Raw genomic sequence first — 26333 nt, forward strand, 5'->3', positions numbered from 1 at the left:
ACCTGTTGTATCAGGTTGGTGCCAAATAAAACTTCTCTATGGTTTATTTTTAACCCTGGTAAGTTGGTATTAAAAAACTTCAAATTTGAAAAAAAAAATCAAAATAAAATAAAAACAACGTGTTTTCCTGGCGATTAAGTGGAGTTTTCACTTTTGAACAGATATGCATACAAAATTTGACGACAATCGGTTTGGTAGTTTTGGAGATTATATGTCTAATAAAAATGAACACAGACGACAGACCGACGGTAACGCGAATTTTACTTTTTCATGCCCTAAGGGTCACGAAACCTCCGGAAAACATGAAAGTAATTTTTTTGTTACAAGTGCCTAAAACTTAGTTTTTTGGGACGAAATTTGCTGTTTCCGTACGAGGCGAAGCCGATTAATCGACTTCTTGATTTTCCAATTTCCCGATTTCTCGACTTTTCAGTTTTTTAATTTTTCCATTTTCGACTTTTCGATTTTTCGGTTTTTCGACTTCCCTATTTTTTCATGTTTCAGTTTAATATTTTTCAAATATTCGATTCTTCAATTTTTTTTCAATTTCTTAATTTTCCGATGCTTCAGTATGTTTCAATTTTTCCATTTTCGACTCTTCAGATTTTCTTTTTTTCTCAATTTTTGCCGAATCTAAATTTCTAATTTTTCGATTTCTCAATTTTTCGATTAATCGATTTTTTTATTTTCCCACTTCTCGATTTCTCGACTTTTCAGTTTTTCAGTTCTCCAATTATCGGATTTTTCAGGTTTTCTATTGTTCGATGTTCGAGTTTTCGATTTCCCGATTTTTCAGTCTTGGTATTTTCCAAATTTTCGATTCTTCAAATTTTCTTTTTTTTTTCAATTTTCGACGAATCAAAATTTTCAATTTTTCGATTCCTCAGTTTTTTGATTAATCGATTTTTTTTATTTTCCTATTTCTGGATATCTCAACTTTTCAATGTTTCCGACTTTACAGTTTTTCAGTTCTTCAATTTTTCATTTTTCAGGTTATTGAGTTTTAGATTTTCGACTTTTCGATTTCCCGATTTTTAATTTTCGACATTTCAATTTATGTTCCAATTTTCAATTTTTTTTCGATGTTTCAGTTTTACGATTTTTCAATTTTTCGATATTTTAATTTTGGGATTTTTCATTTTTTTATTCCAATGTTTCGATTTTTCAATTTTTTGATTTTTCAATTTTCCGACGTTCCAGTTTCACGAGTTTTCAGTTTTTCGCCTTCTCAATTTTTTAATGTTTCTGTTTTGGGATTTTTCAAATTTTCGATTCTCTGATGTTTCAGATTTACGATTTTTCAATTTTTCGACTCTTCACTTTTTCTTTTCTATTTTTTTTTTTAATTTTTGACGAATCTAAATTTTCTATTTTTCGATTTCTCGGTTTTTTGATTAATCGTTTTTTTTTTATTTTCCCATTTCTCGGTATCTGGAGTTTCCAATGTTTCCGACTTTTCAGTTTTTCAGTTCTTCAATTCTTGATTTTTTAGGTTTTTGATTTTTCGATTTTCGACTTTTCGATTTCCCGATTTTTAATTTTCGACATTTCAATTTGTTCCAATTTTCATTTTTTTTTCGATGTTTCAGGTATACGATTTTTCAATTTTTCCATATTTTAATTTTGGGATTTTTCATTTTTTTATTCCAATGTTTCGATTTTTCAATTTTTTAATTTTTCAATTTTCCGACGTTCCAGTTTCACGGTTTTTTAGTTTTTCGCCTTCTCAATTTTTTAATGTTTCAGTTTTGGGATTTTTTAAATTTTCGATTCTCTGATGTTTCAGATTTACGATTTTTGAATTTTCGATTTCTCGATGTCTTCATTTTTTGATTTCTTAATTTTCCGATGTTTCAGTTTTACAATTTTTCAATTTTTCGACTCTTCACTTTTTCTTTTTTTTTCAATTTTTGACAAATCTAAATTTTCAATTTTTCGATTTCTCGGTTTTTTGATTAATCTTTTTTTTTTTATTTTCCGTATAACAACTCTTTATTTTAATTATAATACTCAAAATGGCAATTAATGTTTATGTTAATCATCCACAGCGGACGAAAAATTTTAGGAGTTCATTTTTCGTCTCAAAAATTAGTGCGTAAAATATAATTTTCCTAGATGTCAATGGAAATAGTTATTTTTGTTACAAGTACCTAAACTTCGTCCCAAAAAACGTTTTAGGTAGGAACATCTTTTTGTTAAAGCTCCCAAAAGTATATATCTTATTTTCAAAATAAAAGTTTGTTTTCACTTTTTGTCACTGTCAATTGAAATATTGCTTTTCTATAATATCTCGAAGTTATTTCATTGGCTTCCTATTCTAAGAGATCTAAGATTATAGTAGGCAAATGCTATTTTTAATAGAAATTATCTTTTATATTAAAATCTTTTTTACAAAAATTAAAAACACTGACGGAATGAATCTATATTTGTTTTAATTACGGACACCATCTTTCACGTTTTCAACTCATTCAGGTGCCTAAATAAAGGTTCTCTCACTAAACCACTCTCTTTGAAAGATGATCTGGAAGTTTAATTACTGTAAGTTTGAAGATTTAGGATCTTAATTAGAACGACGAAAGGAAGCTTCCGACAAAAGTCGTTGCTCTAAATTCTTTGTGAGGCATTTCTTCTGGGATTAAATAAACATACGCTCCTTTTCTGAGCCAACAAATTTGATAGTGGTGCAATAAAAAAATAATAAATATTCAAGACGATGAAGACGGCAAATTCCCTTGAAAAATGCCTGCGAATTAGAATGCGTTCCAACAGGCAGCCTACATTTCAGAAATGAGAGTATCAATTCCAACTGCGCTCCATCCGTTGACAAATTCCCGCGGATGTTGTTAAATCGTCGGGAAAAGTCCGTCGAAAGGGATGTTCGATGTCTGTAATCAACCCCGAAGCCACGATCCTATGAAATTGCTTTTTCGCGGATCGTTCATCAAGAATTACAATTCAGTTAGGGGGCTAATGAAAACGCACTCTGATTTATCAGACGTGATTCGCGGAGACAGAGAACACAATTATTTTTAACAATGGTAATTTTCGCGTGAAGAATAGCCCTCGCCGTCCGTTTGCTCGTGAGGGTGAAGGATTTTTAAGGAGGAGAATCGAGCGGCACCTCATTACCGTTATTTTTCGCTGCTTTTGCCTTAATGAAGCAGCATTAGTTGCGTTTCCTACCCTTACAACGCTTATTTTACTACGAATTTTCCGCCCTCGTGCTTGCCGGTGGCGGCTCGGAAATGTAGAGGGTGTGGAAAACAAGTGACAATGGGGGTGATATAGCGGGGTTGATAAGCGAGAGTTTTTGCGCGCTTTTTTAGTGAGCTGGGATGTTGACGAGGTGATTGGAGTTTAACTGTTATTTAGTGCGACTGTTATGAATAATTTTTATCGGTTTTGAGACCTACAATTTTGAATTCTCTGCTGATATTGTCGTTTTTACTTATGAGCGTAAGCTAATAAAGTTTTGTAATCGAGTCCATCGGGCGACTGTTACTTTCATGTTTTCTCGACGTTTAATGACCCCTAGACCATGAAAAAATAGGTCCCCGTTTCCGTAGATCTATGGTCTGTATTGATAAACATCAAGAACTGAAAAAATTGAGGAAACGGAAAATTGAAAAATAGAAAAATTAAAAATTTGAGAAATTGAAAAATCGAAAAGTTAAAAATTGTAATATCGAAAAATTGCAAATTTCAAAAACTGCAAATCGAAAATTCTGTGTCGACTTTAATCAGACAGACAAATTAAATGTTATTTAAACTTTATAAAATAAAGTATTCCTCCATTTGTGATTCATGAATCTGTGTTGAGTCTTTACCTTGAACATCCAGATTTTTGGAAAAAAAATCAAAATTTTGTAACATTTTACAATTTTTAACTTCAAAATTGCAAAATCGAATGTTTTGAAATCTTGTTTTAAAGTTCATCAAAATGTATCCGTTCGTGCCTCCCTGTCACCATCTTTCAATTTTGTGGAATAAATGTGAAAAAGTAACATAGTCCTAAACTTGTGATGCATGAATCCATGTTGAATTTTTTTTCTACACATCAGGATTTTTTGAAAAAAAAAAATCTAAATTGTAGATACGCACAATTTTTCGATTTCCCAATTTTTGCAATTTTGGATCTTTTCGCTTTTCGATTTCTCGGTTTTTCAACTTTCGATTTCTCAATTTTTCGATATTTAGTTTTGGGATTTTTCATTTTTTTATTCTTCAATGTTTCGATTTTTCAGTTTTCCAATTTCTTGATTTTCAGTTTTTCCATTCTTTAAATTTTCAATTTCTCGATGTCTTCATTTTTTGATTTCTCAATTTTCCGATGTTTCACTTTAACAATGTTTCAATTTCTTGACTTTTTAACATTTTCTTTTTTTTTTTCAATTTTTGACGTATCTAAATTTTCGATTTTTCGACTTTTCAGTTTTTCAGTTCAATTTTTCGATTTTTTTGGTTTTTGATTGTTCGATTTTCGACTTTTCGATTTCCTGACTTTTCAGTTTTTTGTCTTCTCAATTTTTTAATGGTTCAGTTTTGGTATTTTTCAAATTTTCGATTCTCCAATTTTTGTTCCATTTCACAATTTCCCTTTCAGATTTACGATTTTACAATTTTTCGATTCTTTAAATTTTCGATTTCTCGATGTGTTTATTTTTTTGATTTATCAGTTTTCCGATGTTCCAGTTCTACGATTTTCAATTTACGGCTCTTCACATTTACTTTTTTTTCAATTTTTGACGTATCTAAATTTTCAATTTTTCGATTTTTCGACTTTTCAGTTTTTCAGTTCTTCAATTTTTCGATTTTTCAGGTTTTTGATTTTTCGATTTTCTACTTTTCGATTTCCCGATTTTTAAGTTTTTCGACTTCTCAATTTATGTTCCATTTTTCGATTTTTTCCGATGTTTCAGATTTACAATTCTTCAATTCCTTAAATCTTCGATTTCTTGATGTTTTCAACTTTTTGATTTCTTAATTTTCCGATGTTTCAGATTTACGATTTTACAATTTTTCGAGTCTTTAAATTTTCGATTTCTTGATGTGTTCATTTTTTGATTTCCCAACTTTCCGTTCTTCCAGTTCTACGATTTTTCAATTTCTCGGCTCTTCGTATTTTCTTTTTTTTTCAATTTTTGACTTATGTAAATTTTCAATTCTTCAATTTTTCGATTTTTCAGGTTTTTGATTTTTCTATTTTCGACTTTTTGATTTCCCGATTTTTAAGTTTTTCGACTTCTCAATTTATGTTCCATTTTTGAATTTTTTTCGATGTTTCAGTTTTACGATTTTTCAATTTTTCGATATTTTAGTTTTGGGATTTTTCATTTTTTTGTTCTCAACTGTTTCGGATTTTCAATTTTTGGATTTCTCAATTTTCCGATTTCCAGTTTCACGATTTTTCAGTTTGTCGACTTTTCACATTTTCTTTTTTTTTTTTCAATGTTTGACGTATCTAAATTTCCAACTTTTCGATTAGTCCATTTTTGATTTTTCGATTTCTCAACTTTTCTGTTTTTCAGTTCAATTTTTTGATTTTTTGATTTTCGACTTCAGTTTCCCGATTTTTCAGTTTTTTGCCTTCTCAATTTTTTAATGTTTCAGTTTGGTGTTTTTCAGATTTTCGATTCTCCAATTTTTGTTCCATTTCTCAATTTTTCGTTTTTTTAAATTTTCAATTTTCAGATGTTCCAGTTTTACAATTTTTCGATTTTTCGACTTCACATTTTCTTCTTTTTTTCAATTTTTGACGTATCTAAATTTTCAATTTTCCGATTTCTCAATTTTTCGATTAATCGATTTTTTTATTTTCTCATTTTTCAATTTTTCGACTTTTTAATGTTTCGACTTTTCAATTTTTCAGTTCTTCAATTTTTCAATTTTTCAGTTCTTCAATTTTTCGATTTTTCAGGTTTTTGATTTTTCCATTTACGACTTTTCGATTTCCCGATTTTTAAGTTTTTCGAATTCTCAATTTATGTCCCATTTTTCAATTTTTTTTTTGATGTTTCAGTTTTACGATTTTTCAATTTTTCGACTCTTCTCATTTTCTTTTTTTTTCAATTTTTGACTTATCTAAAATTCCAATTTTTGGATTTCCGACTTTGTCGATTAATCGATTTTTTGATTTTCCCATTTCTCAATTTCTCAACTTGTTCCGACTTTTCATTTTTTCAGTTCTTTAATTTCTCGATTTTTCAGTTTTTCGACTTCTAAATCTTTTGATTTTTCAGTTATGATATTTTTAAAATTTTCGATTGTTCAATTACACTTCTCAATTTTCCAATGTTTCACTTTTACAATTTTTCAATTTCTCCACTTTTTAACATTTTCTTTTTTTTTTCAATTTTTGACGTATTTGAATTTTCAATTTTTCGATTTTTTACTGAAAAAAGCTTCAGTTTTTCAGTTCAATTTTTCGATTTTTCAGGTTTTTGATTTTTCCATTTTCGACTTTTCGATTTCCCGATTTTTAAGTTTTTCGACTTCTCAATTTATGTCCTATTTTTCAATTTTTTTTTGATATTTCAGTTTTACGATTTTTCAATTTTTCGACTCTTCTCATTTTCTTTTTTTTTTCAATTTTTGACTTATCTAAAATTCCAATTTTTGGATTTCTCACTTTGTCGATTAGTCGATTTTTTGATTTTCCCATGTCTCAATTTCTCAACTTGTTCCGACTTTTCAGTTTTTCAGTTCTTTAATTTCTCAATTTTTCAGTTTTTCGACTTCTAAATCTTTTGATTTTTTAGTTATGATATTTTTAAAATTTTCGATTGTTCAATTACATCTCTCAATTTTCCAATGTTTCACTTTTACAATTTTTCAATTTCTCGACTCTTTAACATTTTCTTTTTTTTTCAATTTTTGACGTATTTGAATTTTCAATTTTTCGATTTTTTACTGAAAAAAGCTTCAGTTTTTCAGTTAAATTTTTCTATTTTTCAGATTTTTGATTTTTCCATTTTCGATTTTTCGATTTCCCGATTTTTAAGTTTTTCGAGTTCTCAATTTATGTCCCATTTTTCAATTTTTTTTTGATGTTTCAGTTTTACGATTTTTCAATTTTTCGACTCTTCAAATTTTCTTTTTTTTTTCAATTTTTGACTTATCTAAAATTCCAATTTTTGGATTTCTCACTTTGTCGATTAATCGATTTTTTGATTTTCTCATTTCTCAATTTCTCAACTTGTTTCGACCTTTCAGTTTTTCAGTTCTTTAATTTCTCGATTTTTCAGTTTTTCGACTTCTAAATCTTTTGATTTTTCAGTTATGATATTCTTCAAATTTTCGATTATTCAGTTACATTTCTCAATTTTCCAATGTTTCAGTTTTACGATTTTTCAATTTTTAGACTCTTCAAATTTTTGTTTTTTCAATTTTTGACGAATCTAAGTTTCCAACTTTTCAATTTCTCAATTTTTCGCTCAATCGATTTTTGATTTTCCCATTTCTCGATTTCTCTACTTTTCAATGTCTCGACTTCTCAGTTTTTCAATTCTTCAATTTTTCGAGTTTTCAGATTTTTGATGTTTCAGTTTTGGTGTTTTTCAATATCGATTTCTTGATTTTTTATTTTCTTTTAATTTTCAATTTTCAAAATTTTTGATTTTTCCATTTCCTGATTTTTCAGTTCTTCGACTTTTCGAATTTTAAATTTTTTTAATTTTCTATTTTTGGGTTTTTTGAATTTTACATTTTTCGATTTTTCAATATTTCGATTTGTCATTTCAATGTTGGAAACTTTTCAATTTTTGGATTTTTTGGTTTTTCAAATTGAAAATTTTTGATTTTTCGATTTTTAAATATATTTCATGTTGTCTGCACTTGTACGGACAGCATGGAATTTGCGCCGGTTGTGCATTGTCGCTGAATACGAATTTTTTCGTAACTGATATAATTACAAAAGAATAATAAGGAAATAATGATGACAAATACATTGCTATATGTGATTTTAGTATACAACGTTAATTAGAATAAAACACTACTTAAAAGTTCAATACTAAATATCGTTGATCTAGCTGGCTTGACAGGGAGAAAGAAATAATTATACGGATTATAATTAAATTTTGCGACTTCCTGATTTCCTCTTAATTCTTAGCTTCTAGAACATCAACAGTAGGGAATTTTTCACGAAATGTGAAGATGGAATTCAGTCACTCTTAACATGTATATTAGATTTATTCCCATTTTCATTTAATTGTTTTAATGGGAAAAGTTCAGCGTATAATATAATAATACCTTAATTAAATTCACAATTCAGCGACTAGCCTTGATTATTCATTATTCAATGCAATATCTATTAATAAGTAATCTATTTTTTCAGATCGTAAATAATGCATTCTGATTAAATCATTCATTCAATAAAACCCCTGAACTCATTTAAAGAAACATTTGTCTACCATTTGTTCCCCCATTTTTTACAACATAGGACATATATCTTGTTGCCGAGTCGAAAGCTCGACGCCAGCTTTCTTTTCAATAAGTTTTCGTCCGTGTTCTGTGGAAAATTTACTTATTTACAACTTCACGTTTTTTGCTTTCTCTCGACGTTTTATATTTTCTTGACGCCCGCAGTGCGTGAATTTGCACCCTTTGTAATACTTTATCATTCATAAGTACACAGATGAATAAATTATACACATATATTTTTAATGTCGGAAGAATTTTAAAATGCAAATAATGTCCACGCCCTGCACACAAACTTATTCGATTTACTGAATAATGGAATAATCCTTACGAAAGTCAACGACCTTCCTGAAATTCTGGGTAGAAACACCCATCTCCAAGTTTGTCGTGCTTTCAGAAAAATCGTTTTCAAATAATTTAATACTTATATAAACTTAAAGGTTGAGCTTTTTGTTACCCGCTCAAACACAATTTCCACTAAACTCTTACGAAAGTTGTCACAACGGAACGCTAGAAATACAAAGCATTTAGAAACTTTTATTCACAACCTTCACGTAAACTTTCATGTGAAACATTGCTCGCGCCAAGGTTGTAAATAAAAGCTTTCAAGAGCAATGTTGAAAGTAATTTATGTAAGCCGTAATCTGCTTTTTGCCAAATTCACAACAATATTTTATATCCGAGCTTTCAAAATAACATCCAAGCAACCACAACCGTTTGGATATCCTTTTTAGCGCGTCCTGATTCTCCCGATTCTCCTGCCTCCATCAGAGGCCGCTTTAATGAATTCTGTTTTCTCCATTCCAGCAACCGAAGTTCGTTGTCAGGAAAAGACCCGGGGCGGACTACGTTACGAGGTCATTCTGAGCGAGCCGGAAGTCAAGGCCACCCCACCGAAAAAGGCAGCTTCCCCAAAGAACAGCATGTCCGTTCAGGACATCGAGGATAAGCTAAAGGCGGCAGAGGAACGTAGACAGGTAATCGATGGTCGGATGATGTGCGAATGTTAAATATTTGAATTTTATCTGCGTTCGGGGAGTGAGATGTCGTTGACACTCGCCACACACACCTCCAGATAGAAGTATTCTGGCGCAGAGCCATGAAGATGGTAATTTATTTTTTTGTTGAAAGTGATATTTCATTTTTAATGGTGGGAAAGGATCGGTGGCGCTTTTTCGGAGCAATAATGCGGTAATATGTTATCGGAGTTTGTATCTCGGTTGTAGTGTTGCGCTAGGTCACGGGCTGTTTAAGCTTACTCGACTTTAGAGATTAATTGGTCTAGTCTAGACGTCACGTGGTTAGGCGTTTTCGCATTTTGCGCAAAAATGGAATTGATTTTTTTCGTTCGCTGAAATTATGCGCATAATCGCACCACTGCGATGCAGGGTTGACAATACATGACAGTTCGTTGGATTTAACTCCCTGATTGATGTGTATTTGCGGTTTAGGCTGGCTATTTTTCTTTTTTGATATATAAAAATGTTTTCGAAAGCGGTGTTTAAATTTTATTTGACAGTTTTCATTCTAATAAATATAAAATAAAAAGGGACGTCAAGCTTTCGTGGCAAGCGTTATTCGCTAAGCTTCTGACTTATGACGCTAAAATACTAAAAATTCTTGTGAGTGCTTTGTTTACTAGGGTCCTTTTGATTATCTTTCTGTCGTAATATTTTATATTCCTGCTCTTGTTTCTAGACAATTGGCGTCTCTGCTTTTGGTTTAACGGTTTCAGGACGTTATCTAAGACGTTTTAGTGTTTCGAATTTAATATAAACCTTCCTAAAGGACTTTAAAGTAGTAAGCTGCATTTTCGTTAAAAGAAAGTTCCTTCTATTTTAAAATATTTAACCTTCGTTTCCAAGGGAATTCTAAAATATAATGTATTGGAACGTCACGGCACTTCCCTGTTCTAAACTATTCAAAGCTAATTCCTTTTTTCACCAACTAGTCAGTCTTAAGTCGTAGCTGCTTTATTAATCCACTTCTACTGTCATTGATGGGTTTTTCTTTATCCCATTTCTGACACTAACATTGCGTCTCGGAGTTCGATAGATTTTTCAGTGTTAATCTAAATTAACAAACTTTGAAACTTCTCTTAGAATTCTGGTTATTACAGTTCTCAGTTTTCATTATTTCGTGTCTAAAAACGTGACTGATTCCTGTAGCCTTTGCATTCTATTAGTACTACGTCTGTGTTTCCAAAAAGTTGCTGAATATTGTGGTTAAATATACGAGTATATAACGGGTGATCAAAAAGTTTTCAGATTAGAGTTGGCCACGGAAATATTTATCATGTCTTGGATTAAACTGTAAATGTCAAAAAAGCGATTCAAAACATTTTTTAAATAACTTTTTTCTGTTTTGAGAATTGGGTTTTAATATTTTATGGAGAGATAAACAGAGGCATGGACTTTGTCATGATATCAATTAAATACAATTTTAACATACAATGCAACAATGTTTCATTTTTTTCAAATAGAACAGCCTGTATTTCTTTACTGCAATTTTTTGTTCTTTTTGTTTGAATATGGCAGTCTGTCCCTTAAAAAATTAAAAAAATTCGATAACTATCAACTTTAAATATAGAAAATACTTAATAGAAAAGAAAGAGAACAAAAGACAAAATAAGACGCAGTAATTAAATACAGGAAATACAATTTTTGATTTTTCAATTTAATGTTTCAGTTTTTAGGTTGTTCGACATTTCACTGTTTCGATTTCTCCTATTTTCGGTATTTCAGTTTTGAGATTTTAAAATTTTTTGTTTTTCAATTTAATGTTTCAGTTTTTAGGTTGTTCGACATTTCACTGTTTCGATTTCTCCTATTTTCGGTATTTCAGTTTTGAGATGTTAAAATTTTTTGTTTTTCCCATTTTTCGGTTCATCAATTTCTTACTTTTTCGAATTTAAAATTTTTCCATTGATTTATTTTTCGGTTTTTAAATTTTCCGATTTTTTTTTCGACTTTAAAATCTTTCGATATTTTGATTTCCCAATTTCTCAATTTTTCGATTTTATAATTTTTCGCTTCTCCAGTTCCTCATTTTTTCAAATTTTAGATTTTTTGATTTTCCCATTTCTCGATTGCTCAATTTTTCGATGTTTCATTTTTTTTTAGTTTTCCTATTCTTGAGTTCTTCAGTTTTTCGATATTTGCGTTTTGGAATTCTTCAATTTTTCGATTTTCCAATTTTTAGATTCCTGGATTTTTCAATTTTTCAACTTTTCAGCGTTTCGATTTCTCAATTTCTCGATATTTCAGTGTTGAGATTTTTCAATTTTTAAACTTTTCAACGTTTCGATTTCGAAATTTCTTGATATTTCAGTTTTGAGATTTTTCAGTTTGTTGATTTTATAAATTTTTCGATTTTCCCATTTCTCGATTGCTCAATTTTTCGATGTTACAGTTTTGAGATTTTTCAGTTTTTCGATTTTTCTATATTTGTTTTAAAAATTTTCGATTTTTATTTTTCGACTTTAAGGTTTTTCGATTTTTGGATTTCCCAATTTCTCAATTTTTCGGTTTTCCAAGTTTTCACTTCTTCAAATTCTCGTTTTTTCGAATTTTTTATTTTTTTATTTTCCCATAATCTCGATTGCCAAATATTTCAATCTTTCGATTTCTCGACTTCTCGTTCCCCGATTTTTCAATTTTTCGATGTTACATTTTTTCAGTTTTTCTATTTTTCGATTCTTCAATTTTTTGATTTCTTAAATTTTTTATTTTCGATTTTTTTTTAATTTTTGGACTTTAAGATTTTCGATTTTCCCATCTCTCGAATGCTCAAATTTTCGATGTTTCAGTTTCTCGGCTTTTCGATTTCCAAATTTTGCAATTTTTCGATGTTTAATTTTTTTTTTCAGTTTTTCTATTTTTCATCAAATTTTCAATTTTTCGATATTTGAGTTTAGGGATTTTCAGTTTTTTCGATTCATTTTTTTTTTATTTTTCAATTAAACTTTTCGGTTTTTAAATCGTTTACATTAGTAAAATGTAATTTAAATTTTATAAAATCAGATACTCCTGCATTTGTGCTTTACGAATACGTGCTGAGTTTTTATCCTAAGCATCCAGATTTTTAAGGAAAAAAAAATCAAAATTGTTTAACATTTTCCAACTTAATTTCGAAAATGTAAAACCTAATGCTCTGAAATTTTGCAAACTTTTTAACGTTATCGTTTATCGTAAGAATATAAATCGTTAATCAAAATTTATGAGATTTTTAAATTTTTCGATTTTATTTTTCGACTATAAAATTTTTCGATTTTTTGATTTCGTGATTTCTTGATTTTTCAGTATTCCAATTTTTCGCTTCTTCAATTTCTTGTTTTTTTCAAATTTTCCATTTTTTGATTTTCCCATTTCTCGATTGCTCAATTTTTCGATATTTGAATTTTGAGATTTTTCAATTTCTCGATTCTTCTATTTTTTGATTCCTTAGATTTTATATTTTTCGATCTAACTTTTCGGTTTTATCAATTTTTAGATTCCTGGATTTTTCAAATTTTCAACTTTTCAACGTGTCGATTTCTCAATTTCTTGATATTTTAGTTTTGAGATTTTTCAGTTTGTTGATTTTATAAATTTTTCGATTCTCCCATTCTCGATTGCTCAATCTTTCGATGTTTCGGTTTCTCGACTTCTCGATTTCCCGATTTCTCAATTTATCTATATTACAGTTTTTCGATTTTTCTATTTTTCTGTTTTTAAATTTTTCGATTTTCATTTTCCGACTTTAAGGTTTTTCGATTTTTGGATTTCCCGATTTCTCAATTTTTCGGTTTTCCAAGTTTTCGCTTCTTCAATTTCTCGTTTTTTCAAATTTTTCATTTTTTTATTTTCCCATAATCTCGATTGCTCAATGTTTCGATTTCTCGACTTCTCGTTCCCCGATTTTTCAATTTTTCGATATTTGAGTTTTGGGATTCTTCAATTTTTTGATTCTTTAAATATCAGATTTTTGGATATTTTTGTTTTTTGACTTTAAGATTCTCGATTTTCCCATCTCTCGAATGCTCAAATTTTCGATGTTTATTTTTTTTTTTTTCATTTTTCTATTTTTCTTCGAATGTTTCGATTTTTCAAATTAACTTTTCGGTTTTTAAATCGTTCGATTTTTCAGTTGTATCAATTTTTCGATTTTTGAACATTTCGATTTCTCAATTTGTTTATTTTCCCATTTCTCGATTGCTCAATTTTTCGAGGTTTCGGTTTCTCAATTTTTCAGTAGTTTTTTTTTTCAGTTTTTTTATTCTGCGATTTTTCAATATTTGAGTTTTGGGATTTTTCAATTTTTCGATTTCTCGTTTTTAATTTTTGCTATAATTTATTATTTTTTTTTTAAACTCTGTATATTAAAACCCAATTTTATTTATACCACAAAATATTGTGACCAAGATTTTAAAAACAACCTTATTGCATTTTTTTTGTTCCCGAAAATAAGCTGAAGAAGTACTGTAATCGAGTCCATCGGAAGGCTACTTTCATGTTTTATCGACGTTTCCTGACCCCTATAGTACGAAAAAATAGGCCTTCCGTTTCCGTCTGTCTGTCTGCCGTCTGTCCGGATTTTTATTAGGCAGATAATCTCCAAAACTACTAGACGAATTGTTGTCAAATTTTATACGCTAAGCAAAATTTTGCTTAATCATTCCCACCAACAATTGGATGACGTCATGCCCAAAATTTACATTAGTAAAATGTTATTTAAATTTTATAAAATCAGATACTTCTGCATTTGTGCTTTATGAATACGTGTTGAGTTTTTAAATGAAGGGAAAAAAAATCAAAATTGTTTAACATTTTCCAACTTAATTTTGAAACCGTAAAACCTAATGCTCTGAAATTTTGCAAACTTTTTAAGGTTATTGTTAATCGTAAGGATAGTAAATATATAGTTAATAAAAATTTTTACTTTTATGTCACTACAAAAAATGATGACGTGATTTTACAATTTGCCGAATAAATGTTCTTTAAATTTTTAAAATTACATACCTACTCCTGCATGTGTGATTTATGAATCCGTGTTGAGTTTTTATCCTGGACATCCAGATTTTTGGGAAAAACATTAAAATTGAATAACATTTTACAATTTAACTTTGAAATTGCAAAACCAAATGCTGTGAAATTATTCAGATATTTGAAGGTTATTAGAAACATCGCAAATCGTTAATCAAAAATAGGCCGTTTACCCAGGTGTCCAAAAAATGGCACACCAAAACTCTATGACACGTTTTCAGAACAATTTATCCAACAGAGAAAAAAATAATTTAGAAAATCCTTTTGTCCAAAAGTAGAAGATGTAGTCATTCAAAAAAAAATTGATTTTTGCATAGATCTTTAATATGATACAAATTTGCTCAAAGAACTACAGATTTATCTTTAAAAATAAAAAAGTTACAGAGATTGTATCAAATCAAAGAAACACCCTGTTCCTGTATATAAGTTTCGTTTTGAAAGAAATGATGAAAGTTGGAACATCCACATACCGTAGTTATTTTATTTTAAGCAGTTGGCAATTTTCCAAATTTTTGGAAATTTTCAGTGGTTGTCAACCACTTGGTCGACTTCTATGTTATCATTACTCGTGGGAAATTTGTAAATAAAAAAAAAGCAATATAAGACGAGGTATCTGAAGGAATTTGATCCGGAAAAACGTGTATTTTCATCTGTTGTCACTAGAAAAATTTTAGTTCATGGAAAATGCAAACAAATTAATATTTCGACCTACAAAATTGCAACGGTCACTACAATGGAGACAAAAGTCTTTGAATAACATAATTTTCAAGCAAAACAAAATTATCAAGTTTTATAGGAGTTGAAAATGACCAAAATCAGTGCACTAAATCTATTAAAACGCGAAAGTTAGTAAAGTTTTCTATTTTGCTAGAAAATTAAAAAAACATAGAAAATACTTTATTATTTTAAATACGTTGATAAGGAAATTAGATTTGTGTAATTTCTCTCAACCCTCGCACAAAAGTCCTTAGGGTACGAACCTCCGCGGATCCATTAGCTCTACTGAATTTAATCATCCCTTTAAACACTTACGATAACAACATTTAATAAAACGCAACTAGCGCCGCATAAACTCGACATTAATTCACTCTTCCGAATTTGATTGCAGCAATTAGAATCTAATAAAATCGCGGCGCTGGCAGCGAAAATGCAGAAGATAGAGGAAGCATCCCGGAAGAAGGACGAACAAACTAGTCAATTTATTTCAGCCACACGAGAAGCTTTAGAACACAAAATGGAGAATCACACAGAGAAGCGCGAAGCTTACATAACGGATTTGAAGACTAAGCTTAAGGTAGTATTTCGATCTCTCACCATCGCCGTCAAAACACACGTTTAATCCCCAGGATCACATCGAAAACGTAGAAAAAACCAGATTATCAATCGAACAGCAGACCGACGAGGTGCGATCGGCAATCGAGGAGAAGCTGAAGACGGCATCGGTCCAACGTGACGAGAATATCAAGAAGATGCTGGAACGTCTCAAGGAGCACGTAAGTAATCAGCGTTCTAGGCGGCGTTATATTATATCGGCGCACTCAATTATCACCCATATTTCATTCACGAATTGCTTGCATGTTTGTGTGCATCATCTAGGAGGATCAAGTGCAAAAGGTCCGCGGAAGCAATGCTCTTAAATTCCAGCAGTTAGAAGCGGCGATTCAGGAAAAATTAGAACAGGCACAGTCGAGGCGCTCGCAGATAGAGCAGGAGCAGAAAGAGAAATTGCGTAATTATGTAAGTAATTTCCGTGACATGGAGAGAATTGGTGTAGTTTTGTGATGAGCTAGGCATGTCTGTGTCTATAGCTGTCTCTTTTGTTTTATTTTATTTTTCGTTGTGCTTTTTTTAATTAATGCCCACTGTAGAACTCACGCCCCCTGGAAATTAAACAAAGCGCCGTTTCGACGTTAGAAGTTCGCAAAACAGAAGTTTCGACTCAGCTGGAAACTAAATTAACTATTGCGGAACAAAAAAGGGAGCAGGAAATTCAGCGCAAACTTGAGATCGCCAAAAAACATGTAATTATGGTTTCTTTTTGTTTTTTTTTCCCTCCATCAGCGGCACTTTACTCGGCACCAGATAAATTTTTGATGAAACAGAGGTGGTCTCCGACAGCTGCTCGCAAAGTTCACTCTCGGTCGTAATTGTTCCACTGTCTGAAGTTATTTTCTTTTATAAGCTGTTTCTCGTACAAGGCGAGAGGCGACGTCTACTACGGATTTTTTCACAGGACGACCTAACTAAATTCAGAATCAGTGTGTAATTTTACGTGGGGTTTATAACTGACAAACTGATAAATTTAGAATGAGAAAAGTACCTACTAGAGATGGAATAAAATTATTGTTTTTGAATTGAAAAAAGAAAAGTAAAATTATTAAAAGTTTTTGAATTATTCATTCAATATGAACGAGAATATACAGAGTGATTAAAAAATTATTGATAAGTCCGATCATACGTTGATAAGAAGCCACTGAAGAACTCGAAAAAAAAATGGTTAAAAAATAGCTGCACCAAACTTTGGAAAATAGTAACCTTCGAAGTTAAAGAATTAACTTAAAAATATCAGAATTACGAATTTAATTCTTTAAATTTGAAGTATAATGAAAAAAATTTGGTTCAGTAATTTTGTTTACTAGTTTTTTCCAGTTCTTCAGAATCTTCTCAACAACCTACCATGGAGCTTATCCGTCATTGTTTGATAGCGGCAAATGGAGGCAAATTTTTTGTGAAGCTATTCTTGGTTGAAAACACGTACAAATGCTTCATACCAACAAAAATATGTTTATTCTAATCAATTTTTATTTATAACAGCTTTATCAGAGATCAAAACATCTGTTTTGTTTAGAAAAAAAAACTTATTGGACAAAAAAATCTTTCGATAAAGATCATAGTAAATTGGGGAATTTTGTCGTAGTTGGTACTACCAATGTCAGATTGTAATATTTACATAGTTTAAATTTTCACAATAAATAAATCATTAAGAACGTTTTCCATAAATAACTTCCCAATAAAATTAATTTTTTGTTTTGACTGATAAATTTTGTACTCCATCCTTGATGTTTACTTTATTTGTTATTTGACAGTGATATTTGTAATGAGTATCAATCTTGAAAACATAAATTACACCAGGTCTATTACGAAACTCAACCGAGCTATTACAGCACTCAATTTGAGGGCTGTAGAAACAGGCAAAAAAATATAAAAAAAAAATGAAGATTATTAATTTATTATTAAAATTACTTTAAAATAACGGGTGCTCAATTGAAAAAGTGACCGAGTTGGCTTTGTTTTCTGTCGATTTTTAGACACGTATTTTAATTTTTCGTTTTTTCAAATTTTCGTTTCTTCCATTTGTAATTTTTCCTATTTTTAATTTTGAAATTTTCGTTTATTAATTTATCCAATTTTAGATAGTTAATAGTTTCTTTTTAAATTTTTCGATGTTTCAAGTTTTTGATTTTTCAGTTTCTTCTATTTGCCATTTTTGATTTTTAATTTTTCCATTTTTGATTTTTGAATTTTTCGATTTTTAATTTTTTAAATTTTCATTTCCCCATATTTTCGATTTACAATTTCTAGATTTTCCGTTTTTCGATTTTTCAGGTTCTCGAGTTTTTCTTTTTAGATTTTTAAAATTTTTGTTTATTCATTTTTCCTAATATTACAATTTTTCGATTTTGAAATTAGTGTTCTTTCAATTTTTCGATTTTACAGACTCTTCATATTTAATTTTTCATTACTTTAATTTGTAGAACGGCAATTTTTCGATTTTCAGTTATTCGGATTTTCAATTTTTAATTTGTTCACTTTTTCGGATTTTACAATTTTTCGATTTCTTAATTTTTCGGTTTTTAAATTTATTTTAAAACTTCTCGATTTTTCAGTTTTTCGCGTCTTCAATTTTTTCCTTTTTCAGTTTTTTCTATGTACACGTCTTCGATTTTTCAAACTCTTGATTTGGAGTTTTTTCAATGTTTCGGTTTTTAATTTCTACCCACTACCCACTAAAGATGGAATAAAATGATTGTTTTTGAATTGAAAAAAGAAAAGTAAAATTATGAAATCTTTGTATTATTCATTCAATATGAATGAGAATATACAGTGGTGATTAAAAAATGACTCATAAGTTAGTCGTAGAATAGAACTCAAAAAAAAATTGTTAAAAAAATACCTGCACTAAACTTTGAATTCTTGATTGAAAACACGTATAAAATGCTTCATACCAACAAAAATATGTTTAGGCTAATCAAGTTTTACTTATAATAGCTTTATCAGAGATCAAAATATCTATTTTGTTTAAGAAAAAAAACATCTTTCAATAAATATCATAGTAAAATGATTTAATTGTAACCCTTGCAATGTACGTTTCTGATTTATCACTTTTTGATAAAATGGCAGCGCAGCTAATTCCCAAAATTTGAAATTTCAGCAGTGCCTGTATCAAAATGACATTTTATATTTGGACTAAAAATATATAGTTTTTTTTTAAGAGGAATGCTTGCCTAGAAATGTTTCGTCATTATTCAGTATTTCATAATCTACACAACATATTTTGTGGCTTTTTAAGTACCCTATATGATTGTATCGGGTGATTTTTTAAATTTTTGCTCTAGTTACCCATGACGCTTACGTCAGCAGTTTCACTTTCACTGTTGACATGTCACTAGAGCAAAAATTTAAAAAATCACCCGGTATAATTCTTTTCAAAAGCTTTTTATTTTTTATTGAAGATTTTTTCGATGGCTCTATTAATTTATAGTATATTAAAAAACAAGACATTATTTTAGAACACACATCCCAATTTTTCAAAGTTTTCCAAGGGATGAATGCGTTAATATGTCCTTATTTTACACTTCGCGCTTTTTGAGATAAAATTGGAATTTTTAAAATTTTGGGTAATTTTGTTGTGGTTGGTACGACCAATGTACACACATGTACATACAACTTGTATCATTTGTGGTTAAATTTTCACAACAATAAATCATCAAAAACGTTTATTATAAAAAACTTTCCAAGAAAATCATTTTTCGTGTTTTGATTGATAAATTTCATTTTCCTTCGTTGATGTTTATTTTGTTTGTTGTTTGACAGTGACATGTATAGGGAGTACCAATCTTGAAAACAAATTACACCAGTTCTATTACGAAACTCAACTGAGATATAGAGCAATCAATTGTATAGTAACAGGACAATATTTTAAAAAATTGAAAATTACTTTTGGAAAATACGTTTAAATAACGAGTGTTCAGTTGAAAAAGTCATCAAGTTGTCGTTGTTTTCTGAAGATTTTTAAACATGTATTTTAATTTTTCAGTTTTTCAGTTTCTGGATACTTCATTTTTCGATTTTTCAAATTTTCCTTTCTTCAATTTGCAAGTTTTCTTATTGTTAATTTTAAAATTTAGGTTTTTTGTTTTTTCAATTTTTAGATACATATTTAAAATTTTTCTGTTTCAATTTTTAGTTTCTTCCCTTTCCTATTTGCAATTTTTGATTTTTAATTGTTCAATTTTGGTTATTCAATTTTTCGATTTTACATTTTCTCCTTTCTTCACTTTTTCGGTTTATAATTTTTTGAATTTTCATTTCTGCAATTTTCCTATTCGCAATTTTTTGATTTTTCAGGTTCTCAATTTTTTTATTTTTCGGTTTTTAAATTTTTCTTTCAATTTTTCAATTTAAAAATTTTTCGATTTGTTAATTTTTCGATTTTTAAATTTATTTTCCCATTTCTCGATTTTTCTTATTTTCCATTTTTAATTTTTCATTTCTGAAATTGTTCGGTTCACAATTTTTCACTTCTTTACTTTTCTCTTTGCAAGTCATTAGTTTTTCAGGTTCTCGATTTTGAGTTTTCCGACGTTTCAGTTTTAGTTTCTTCACTTTTTCGATTTACAATTGTTCGATTTTTAGTTTTTCAATTTTTTGATTCTTCAGGTTTTCGCTTTTGAGTTTTCCGACGTTTCAGTTTTTAGTTTCTTTACTTTTTCGATTTACAATTGTTCGATTTTTAGTTTTTCAATTTTTTGATTCTTCAATTTCCCGATTTTATGGTATTTCGATTTCTCAATTTTTAGATTTAATTTAAGTCGTATTGTTCTATAACGGGTGATGCATAACCTTTTTTAAAGGTGATCAAAAAGTTTTAAGATTAGAGTTACCCATGGAAATATTTGTCGTGTCTTTGATTAAACTATAAAAGTCCTTTAAAAAAGGCTAGGAATGACTTATTCTAAGACATTCTTCACAATATTTACAAACAATCAAGGCCAACTTGATGACTCTTTCAACTGAGCACCCGATGTCCCGTGACAGCGGTCGACGTATGCATGAGTTCCGAAATTGTAATAACAAAAATTAACTGAGTTTTCAGTAGCTTTGGTGTGATTTTATTAATTTCACTGCTTTCGGGATCCGGTCAGGTATCGTAATAAATTCGGTTTTTTTTTTAACCGTGGGTGTTAATTTAACAGAAAAATCATACAGTTTCACAAAACAGTGCTTAAAATTTAATTAGTCAAATTACCTTTAAATCCGGGTGGTGAATCCAATATAGAAAGTGTTTTGAAAACAATTATTTTAATGAGATTCTTTATATTTTTAATTTTCAAATAATATCTTCCCTTGGATAAACTGCAAATCGTTTTAAAGTGTATTTTAGATCTCTGTTTACATTTATACCGTATAAACGAAAAATAAGTCCTCTAGTAGGCTATGTTTAGTTTGACAGTTTACAGTCAACTAAATGTCAAATAACTGCAATGCATATGTACGTCAGTATTTTAAAAATAAATTTCATGGCTCACTAGAGGACTCTTTTTCGGTCATATGGTATTTTCGAGCAATAACAAAAGGAAAAAGAGATGAGTCAAAACTACTGTACCGATTACTCAAATATTCTAATTAGATCGAAAAGAGTAAAGCGCTAACCAAAATTTAGGTATATTTTTTTCTCTCAAAAATTAACGCATACACGTTGTCAAAAAAAAATACCGTTTATTCTTGAAACTACCATATTTATTATTTGATATTTTGGAAAGACAATAAAATTGATGTACTTAACCCTATCGTAAACTTGATGACGTCATTCCAAAAACTTATTAAATAAATACTTCAAACGGTTTATCAAATATACTCGATATCTTTTAAAACAATAAACTTTTTTTACTACTAAATGTGAATATGTTCTCTGCTGTGCTTGTGTGAAAATTTAAGAAAATAACCACATCATCTAATAAATTAATTTCGATTTTTGGAAAACACTTCAGTTTTAAACATATGCATCTTGTGTGCGATAAAAATAAAAGTAAAGGTTGTATTAAACAATAAAAGGTTACGAGTGGCGGCTTGGGGGCCGTTACCTCAACATCCTACATACTCGAAGCCATAACGCTTTGTTCAACGTGGCAATTAAAGTTATTTTTACAGCATCCCGCACTTTTAATGCTTATTGTAGCCGCGCCATACATTGTGGAAACAACTTACGGAATAATTTCAAAAATTAATAAACGATCACTCAGTTCTATTATATGTTCTGCTGTTATTTTCTCACTTACAATAACTTGAAAAAATTCAAAACGAAGAAAATTGCTTTACGTGTTCTAGCTTTTTCTGTAAAGTATTATTGCCGGTAAATCATTCAATTTAATCCTTAAGTGGTATCCCCATTTTAGAACCAGTATATTGGAGTCATGTTCGATCGTAAAATAGACAATTTGCGTTTTTAAAACCTTTATTCTCATTCTGAAATAACTCTTTCGTGTTGTCATTCTCCAAAACATTTGCGAGTGTCCACACAAAAAATATTTTAATGTTTGGGACCGTGAACTCTTCCTTGTGGTTTCGAAGCGTCTGATGATTTTGCAGGTTTCTTTACACCAGACCCTTTTTTAGTCTGAGTTGTATTATTACTGTTATTATTTGATGGGTTTTTATTGGGAATCGCTTTCAGTGGAACAAGTTGATCTTGTTCAGTCCGTGCTTTCGACTGATCAGCTCCAGATATGTCCTTCAGTTCGTGAATTTTGATTTGGCTTCGTTTAAATTCACGCTGTTCATGAGGACGATTCGGGTCTAGGATTTCCGATGCGAGCATGTCTGCAGCTTCTATAGTATTTCCCATTTTACCTGGAATTTTGCTTACACTTAGAATTTAGATTTGTCATTTTTGACAAGACAAATGTCACGACGTAGTCTAAAATTAGTGTCGATCCAGTGCCGCTGATTTTTTTTTTCATAATTATTTTTATTTTTGCTTTTGGCCTATCGGCTTATTTTTTTATTTTGACCCGTTTTGTTAGAATGAGCACTTAATGGAAGTTAAACAAACAATCGAATCGACCGAAGAAAGCCGCAAGAGCGAGAACATCACGAAAATTGAGAGTAAGCTGACCACAGCCGAGCAAAATCGAGAAAAGGAAATCCAGCGTAAATTGGAAAACATCAAAAAGAACGTACGTATCCTGTAGGCTTTTGACATCGCGCTGACATTTCAATGGTCTGTGCATCATGTTGGTAATAATTTTCATCGAGAGAATGTCCAATAACTTGTAATGTTTTCGCATTATGTCGTCGTAAAAGTAGCTTGAATGGAACCACTAATAAAGCCGATACACATTGTTGTGGCATTTAATAACTTTCTGTTCATTGTGACATGTAGAAACGTGATCGTTTATAGTATTGTTTCACGCAGTGGAAATAGATTTGGGCCGTTTTGCGCAGCTTGCGCTATATGGATGTAACAGCCGCTCGAAAATGTTTTTACTGGTTGTTGGTTGTCGATTTGCGTGGAGAAAACGCAGGAAAGTCGAACCGCCTGGATTTTTGCTAGTTGTTTGCCGAAACTGGCAATTAAGATTGAGAAATAATGTATAATCCAGATCGTTCGAATTTTATGCTGCGAAATTGGCGCAGCTTGTGGGATGTGGATTGGTAACCGCATTTCGAACGGTTGTTACGCCTGGAGTTTCTTTAAACCGAGAAAACGGGGAACGAAATTAGTGGTGAAGAAATTTGCTGATGAGATAATTGTTTGCAGGAGAAGCGAGCCGAGACCGTGCGCCAGAACAAGGCGAATCTTCTGGCTCAAGGCACTCCCTCATCTGGTTAAATATTTAAATATCAGGAATCGTAGTTCTATTTTATATTCATAATCATCCGCTTTTATCAACCAGTCTTGGGTTTTTTGCCTCAAGATCAATATCATATTACGAGAAGATTATCAATAGTTAAGTTCTTCTCAAGTATTGCTTTTATTAGACTGAAAACTTTGTGATTATTTTATTATACTTCATTTGTATTTGTTTTTAATGATGTATATTGAATTACTAAATGCTCATTGTTTATGGATGGAGATCTGTTCGTTTTATTTGAGTTTTCTGGTTTCCGCAAGTCCAGTATATTGTAACTGATATTAAGCGAAATTTAATGGTAAGGATAATTGTGTTTAAACTGACCAGCTAGCTTAGCCACCTGTGGACAATTATAATAGAGCTTTAAGATGTGTTTCGCGCACTTTTTCACATGTAGCTAGATATTAAAAGAATTGTAAATGAAAGTCTTATTTTTGTGTAAAAGAATTTGGGTTCGTGTTTCCGAGTGACGATAATGCGTGGCGTAATATTTCTTATAGAAAAGTCTCGATGCTGACGCATTTTAGTGCCATTTCATTATTTAGGGTCCGCCACTCGGAAGCCCGAACCCACATTATAAATCTAGGAGTAGGGAGTTATTGATTATTTAAAAGGTACGCACGAACCTCTCGTGGGTACTTTTTAAGATTTTCAATAAGCGGATGAGTATTCGTTTAGTGTTTATATCACAACAACAACCGCCTAGTGCTGCCTTGTGTATGAACGACCGGAGTGATTGGAAATCCAGATTGTGCTTACTGCTGTAGTTATTTTAGTTTATTTTTGTTCAAGTAACGACACTGTGACTTCAATGAAAAGCTACTTGGACAAATTAAACGAAAATGTCACTACTAGCTTCTGTGATGAGTTGTTTTTTCAAATATAAATTTATAGCAAAGAAAAGATATTTAGCTAAAATGTAAAACTGTAGCATTTGTGTAGTGTTCAGCAGTCACCAATTTATAATGTTTCATACGCTTTCAACATGTATAAACGAATATTGTTTGTTCAAGTCATTCATATATCAGTTGTGGGGAATACTTGTATCCTGGTTAAAGCTACATTTTAACGTGTTGGTTGTAACATTTTTAACGTTGGTTTTTCATTTTTATGATAAATTTTGTTTTGTAAGTACTAATGTTGCTTAATAAATATTATTAACAATTAATGGTTTTTTATTTCCACTCATAGTTTTGAGTTTTGGACCTGAATGTCCGGTTTATTTTACAGTGTAAAATATGTCATCTGATTGATGCCCTCCTATATAGTGCATTTTTACTTCAAAGTCCTTAACTTATTCGATTTGTTTTAACTACAAGTGAAAATAACATGAATCTGAGTTGGCGTTTCCTGCGAACCTTTGGTTGGTACTACTGCTCTGACGTAAATCAATAAGTACATAACCTTGAACTAGTCGTTTTTTTGTCTGTTTTTTTGGCAATGGGTGTTAACTAAATGAATACGTGAATCTGCTGTGTTTAAATTTTGGTACTGACAAGTGACAGACCTGTCAATTGTGCATTAGCAAAAAAAGCTCTTTTCCTATAAAAAATATGAGGATAAAACTATCCTGTAATCTGCAATCTCTTCAACGGTTCTCTTTTATGTGGATAGTGTCAACGATAAAACTTTCTACACATTTTGTTCCAAATTAACAATTTTATTGTGTTGACATGTGTATCTTTGAGATTAACTGCAGTGTTGCTAGATGTTTAAATGAAAAACAACCCGTACACATCATTGTCAACAACTGAGTAGACTTTTTATTTTCACGTAATACCTAGGTGTTCAATTGAAAAAGTCATCAAGTTGGGTTTTTTTTTGTGACAGAAGCAGACGCATGTCTTTTATTAGTTTAGAGAGTTTAGACCAGCGTGGTTTAGATTATTATGTAAAAGTGACATTTGAAGTTGTTGAACCATGGCCGACTAGTATAAAGATTATGGCCTGTCCAAGAGGTACGATACGTGTTGCCATCTATTAATAATTACACTTAATAATTTAGCAAAATTTTAATTTGACTTGACATTATGGGACTTCAAAACGTGTAATGGTGGTTTGTTTGGGTATGAATGCCTTTGTGCCTTTCAAAAGGTGTTAATAATTCTTTTGTCAATTTTGAATTATTAATAGATGGCAGCACGTATGGTACCTTTGGCATTCCTTTAGACAGGCCATAATCTTTATACTAGTCGGCCATGGTTGAACAATGCTTATTTTATTATATGGAAAAATGAGGTTAGGTTGTACCCTTTCGCATACAATTAGAGGAGGTAGAATGATAAATCCCTACAGGACGCATTAAGAGGATTTGGCCCCATGGAATGCTATATCTTCTACCTAGACTCTAATTCTCCCATTGCCTGGTGTTCGGGTTTCGGTTTTACTTACCAACCGCAACCCTTGTCAACAAGCGTCCCCAACTTTCTCTTCTACCAGCAATGTATCGCTTCCGATTTTAACAACTTTGTACATAGACTCCGAACTGTCAACAACAAGTAAATACAGTGTTACACAGCACATGTTTGTGTTTCATTTTATATCAATCTTTTTCGGTACGTATGTATGAATAACAATCATACATCCAACATTGGTCCTTCGAGCCGGATCTCTCCACATGTGTGATCCAGTGCTGTGAATTCAACAATAAAACGCGGTGGTGCCATTTTTCGACGCCTGTATCGGGAGACGTGATCTACCGGCCATCGGAGTTCCCTACCGGACAGGAGAGCAGCGAATCCAGCCCATCCAGTCGTTTCAT

The 26333-nt window shown here is 30.6% G+C and overlaps 1 protein-coding gene across 3 annotated transcripts in view; it reads left to right on the forward strand.

The window, feature by feature from the left end:
• The window catches only part of Stai (stathmin), a 59848-nt gene extending 35108 nt beyond the window's left edge, over positions 1 to 24740 (forward strand). For 2 of the 3 annotated variants that reach the window (XM_064061986.1, XM_064061985.1), the window contains exons 3-9: positions 9223 to 9392; positions 15547 to 15732; positions 15785 to 15931; positions 16035 to 16175; positions 16307 to 16459; positions 22742 to 22894; positions 23479 to 24740. In XM_064061986.1, coding sequence (XP_063918056.1) covers positions 9223 to 9392; positions 15547 to 15732; positions 15785 to 15931; positions 16035 to 16175; positions 16307 to 16459; positions 22742 to 22894; positions 23479 to 23550 — 1022 coding nt within the window. In that variant the 3' untranslated portion in view covers positions 23551 to 24740. The remainder of the gene's footprint in view (positions 1 to 9222; positions 9393 to 15546; positions 15733 to 15784; positions 15932 to 16034; positions 16176 to 16306; positions 16460 to 22741; positions 22895 to 23478) is intronic. The other variant, XM_064061988.1, reaches the window with a different exon arrangement.
• The last annotated feature ends 1593 nt before the right edge of the window (positions 24741 to 26333 follow it).

Source organism: Zophobas morio, unplaced genomic scaffold (assembly GCF_036711695.1).
Source record: "Zophobas morio isolate AGI-343-1 ecotype UQ-CSIRO unplaced genomic scaffold, CSIRO_AGI_Zmor_V1 ptg000022l, whole genome shotgun sequence".
Lineage (NCBI taxonomy): Eukaryota > Metazoa > Arthropoda > Insecta > Coleoptera > Tenebrionidae > Zophobas > Zophobas morio.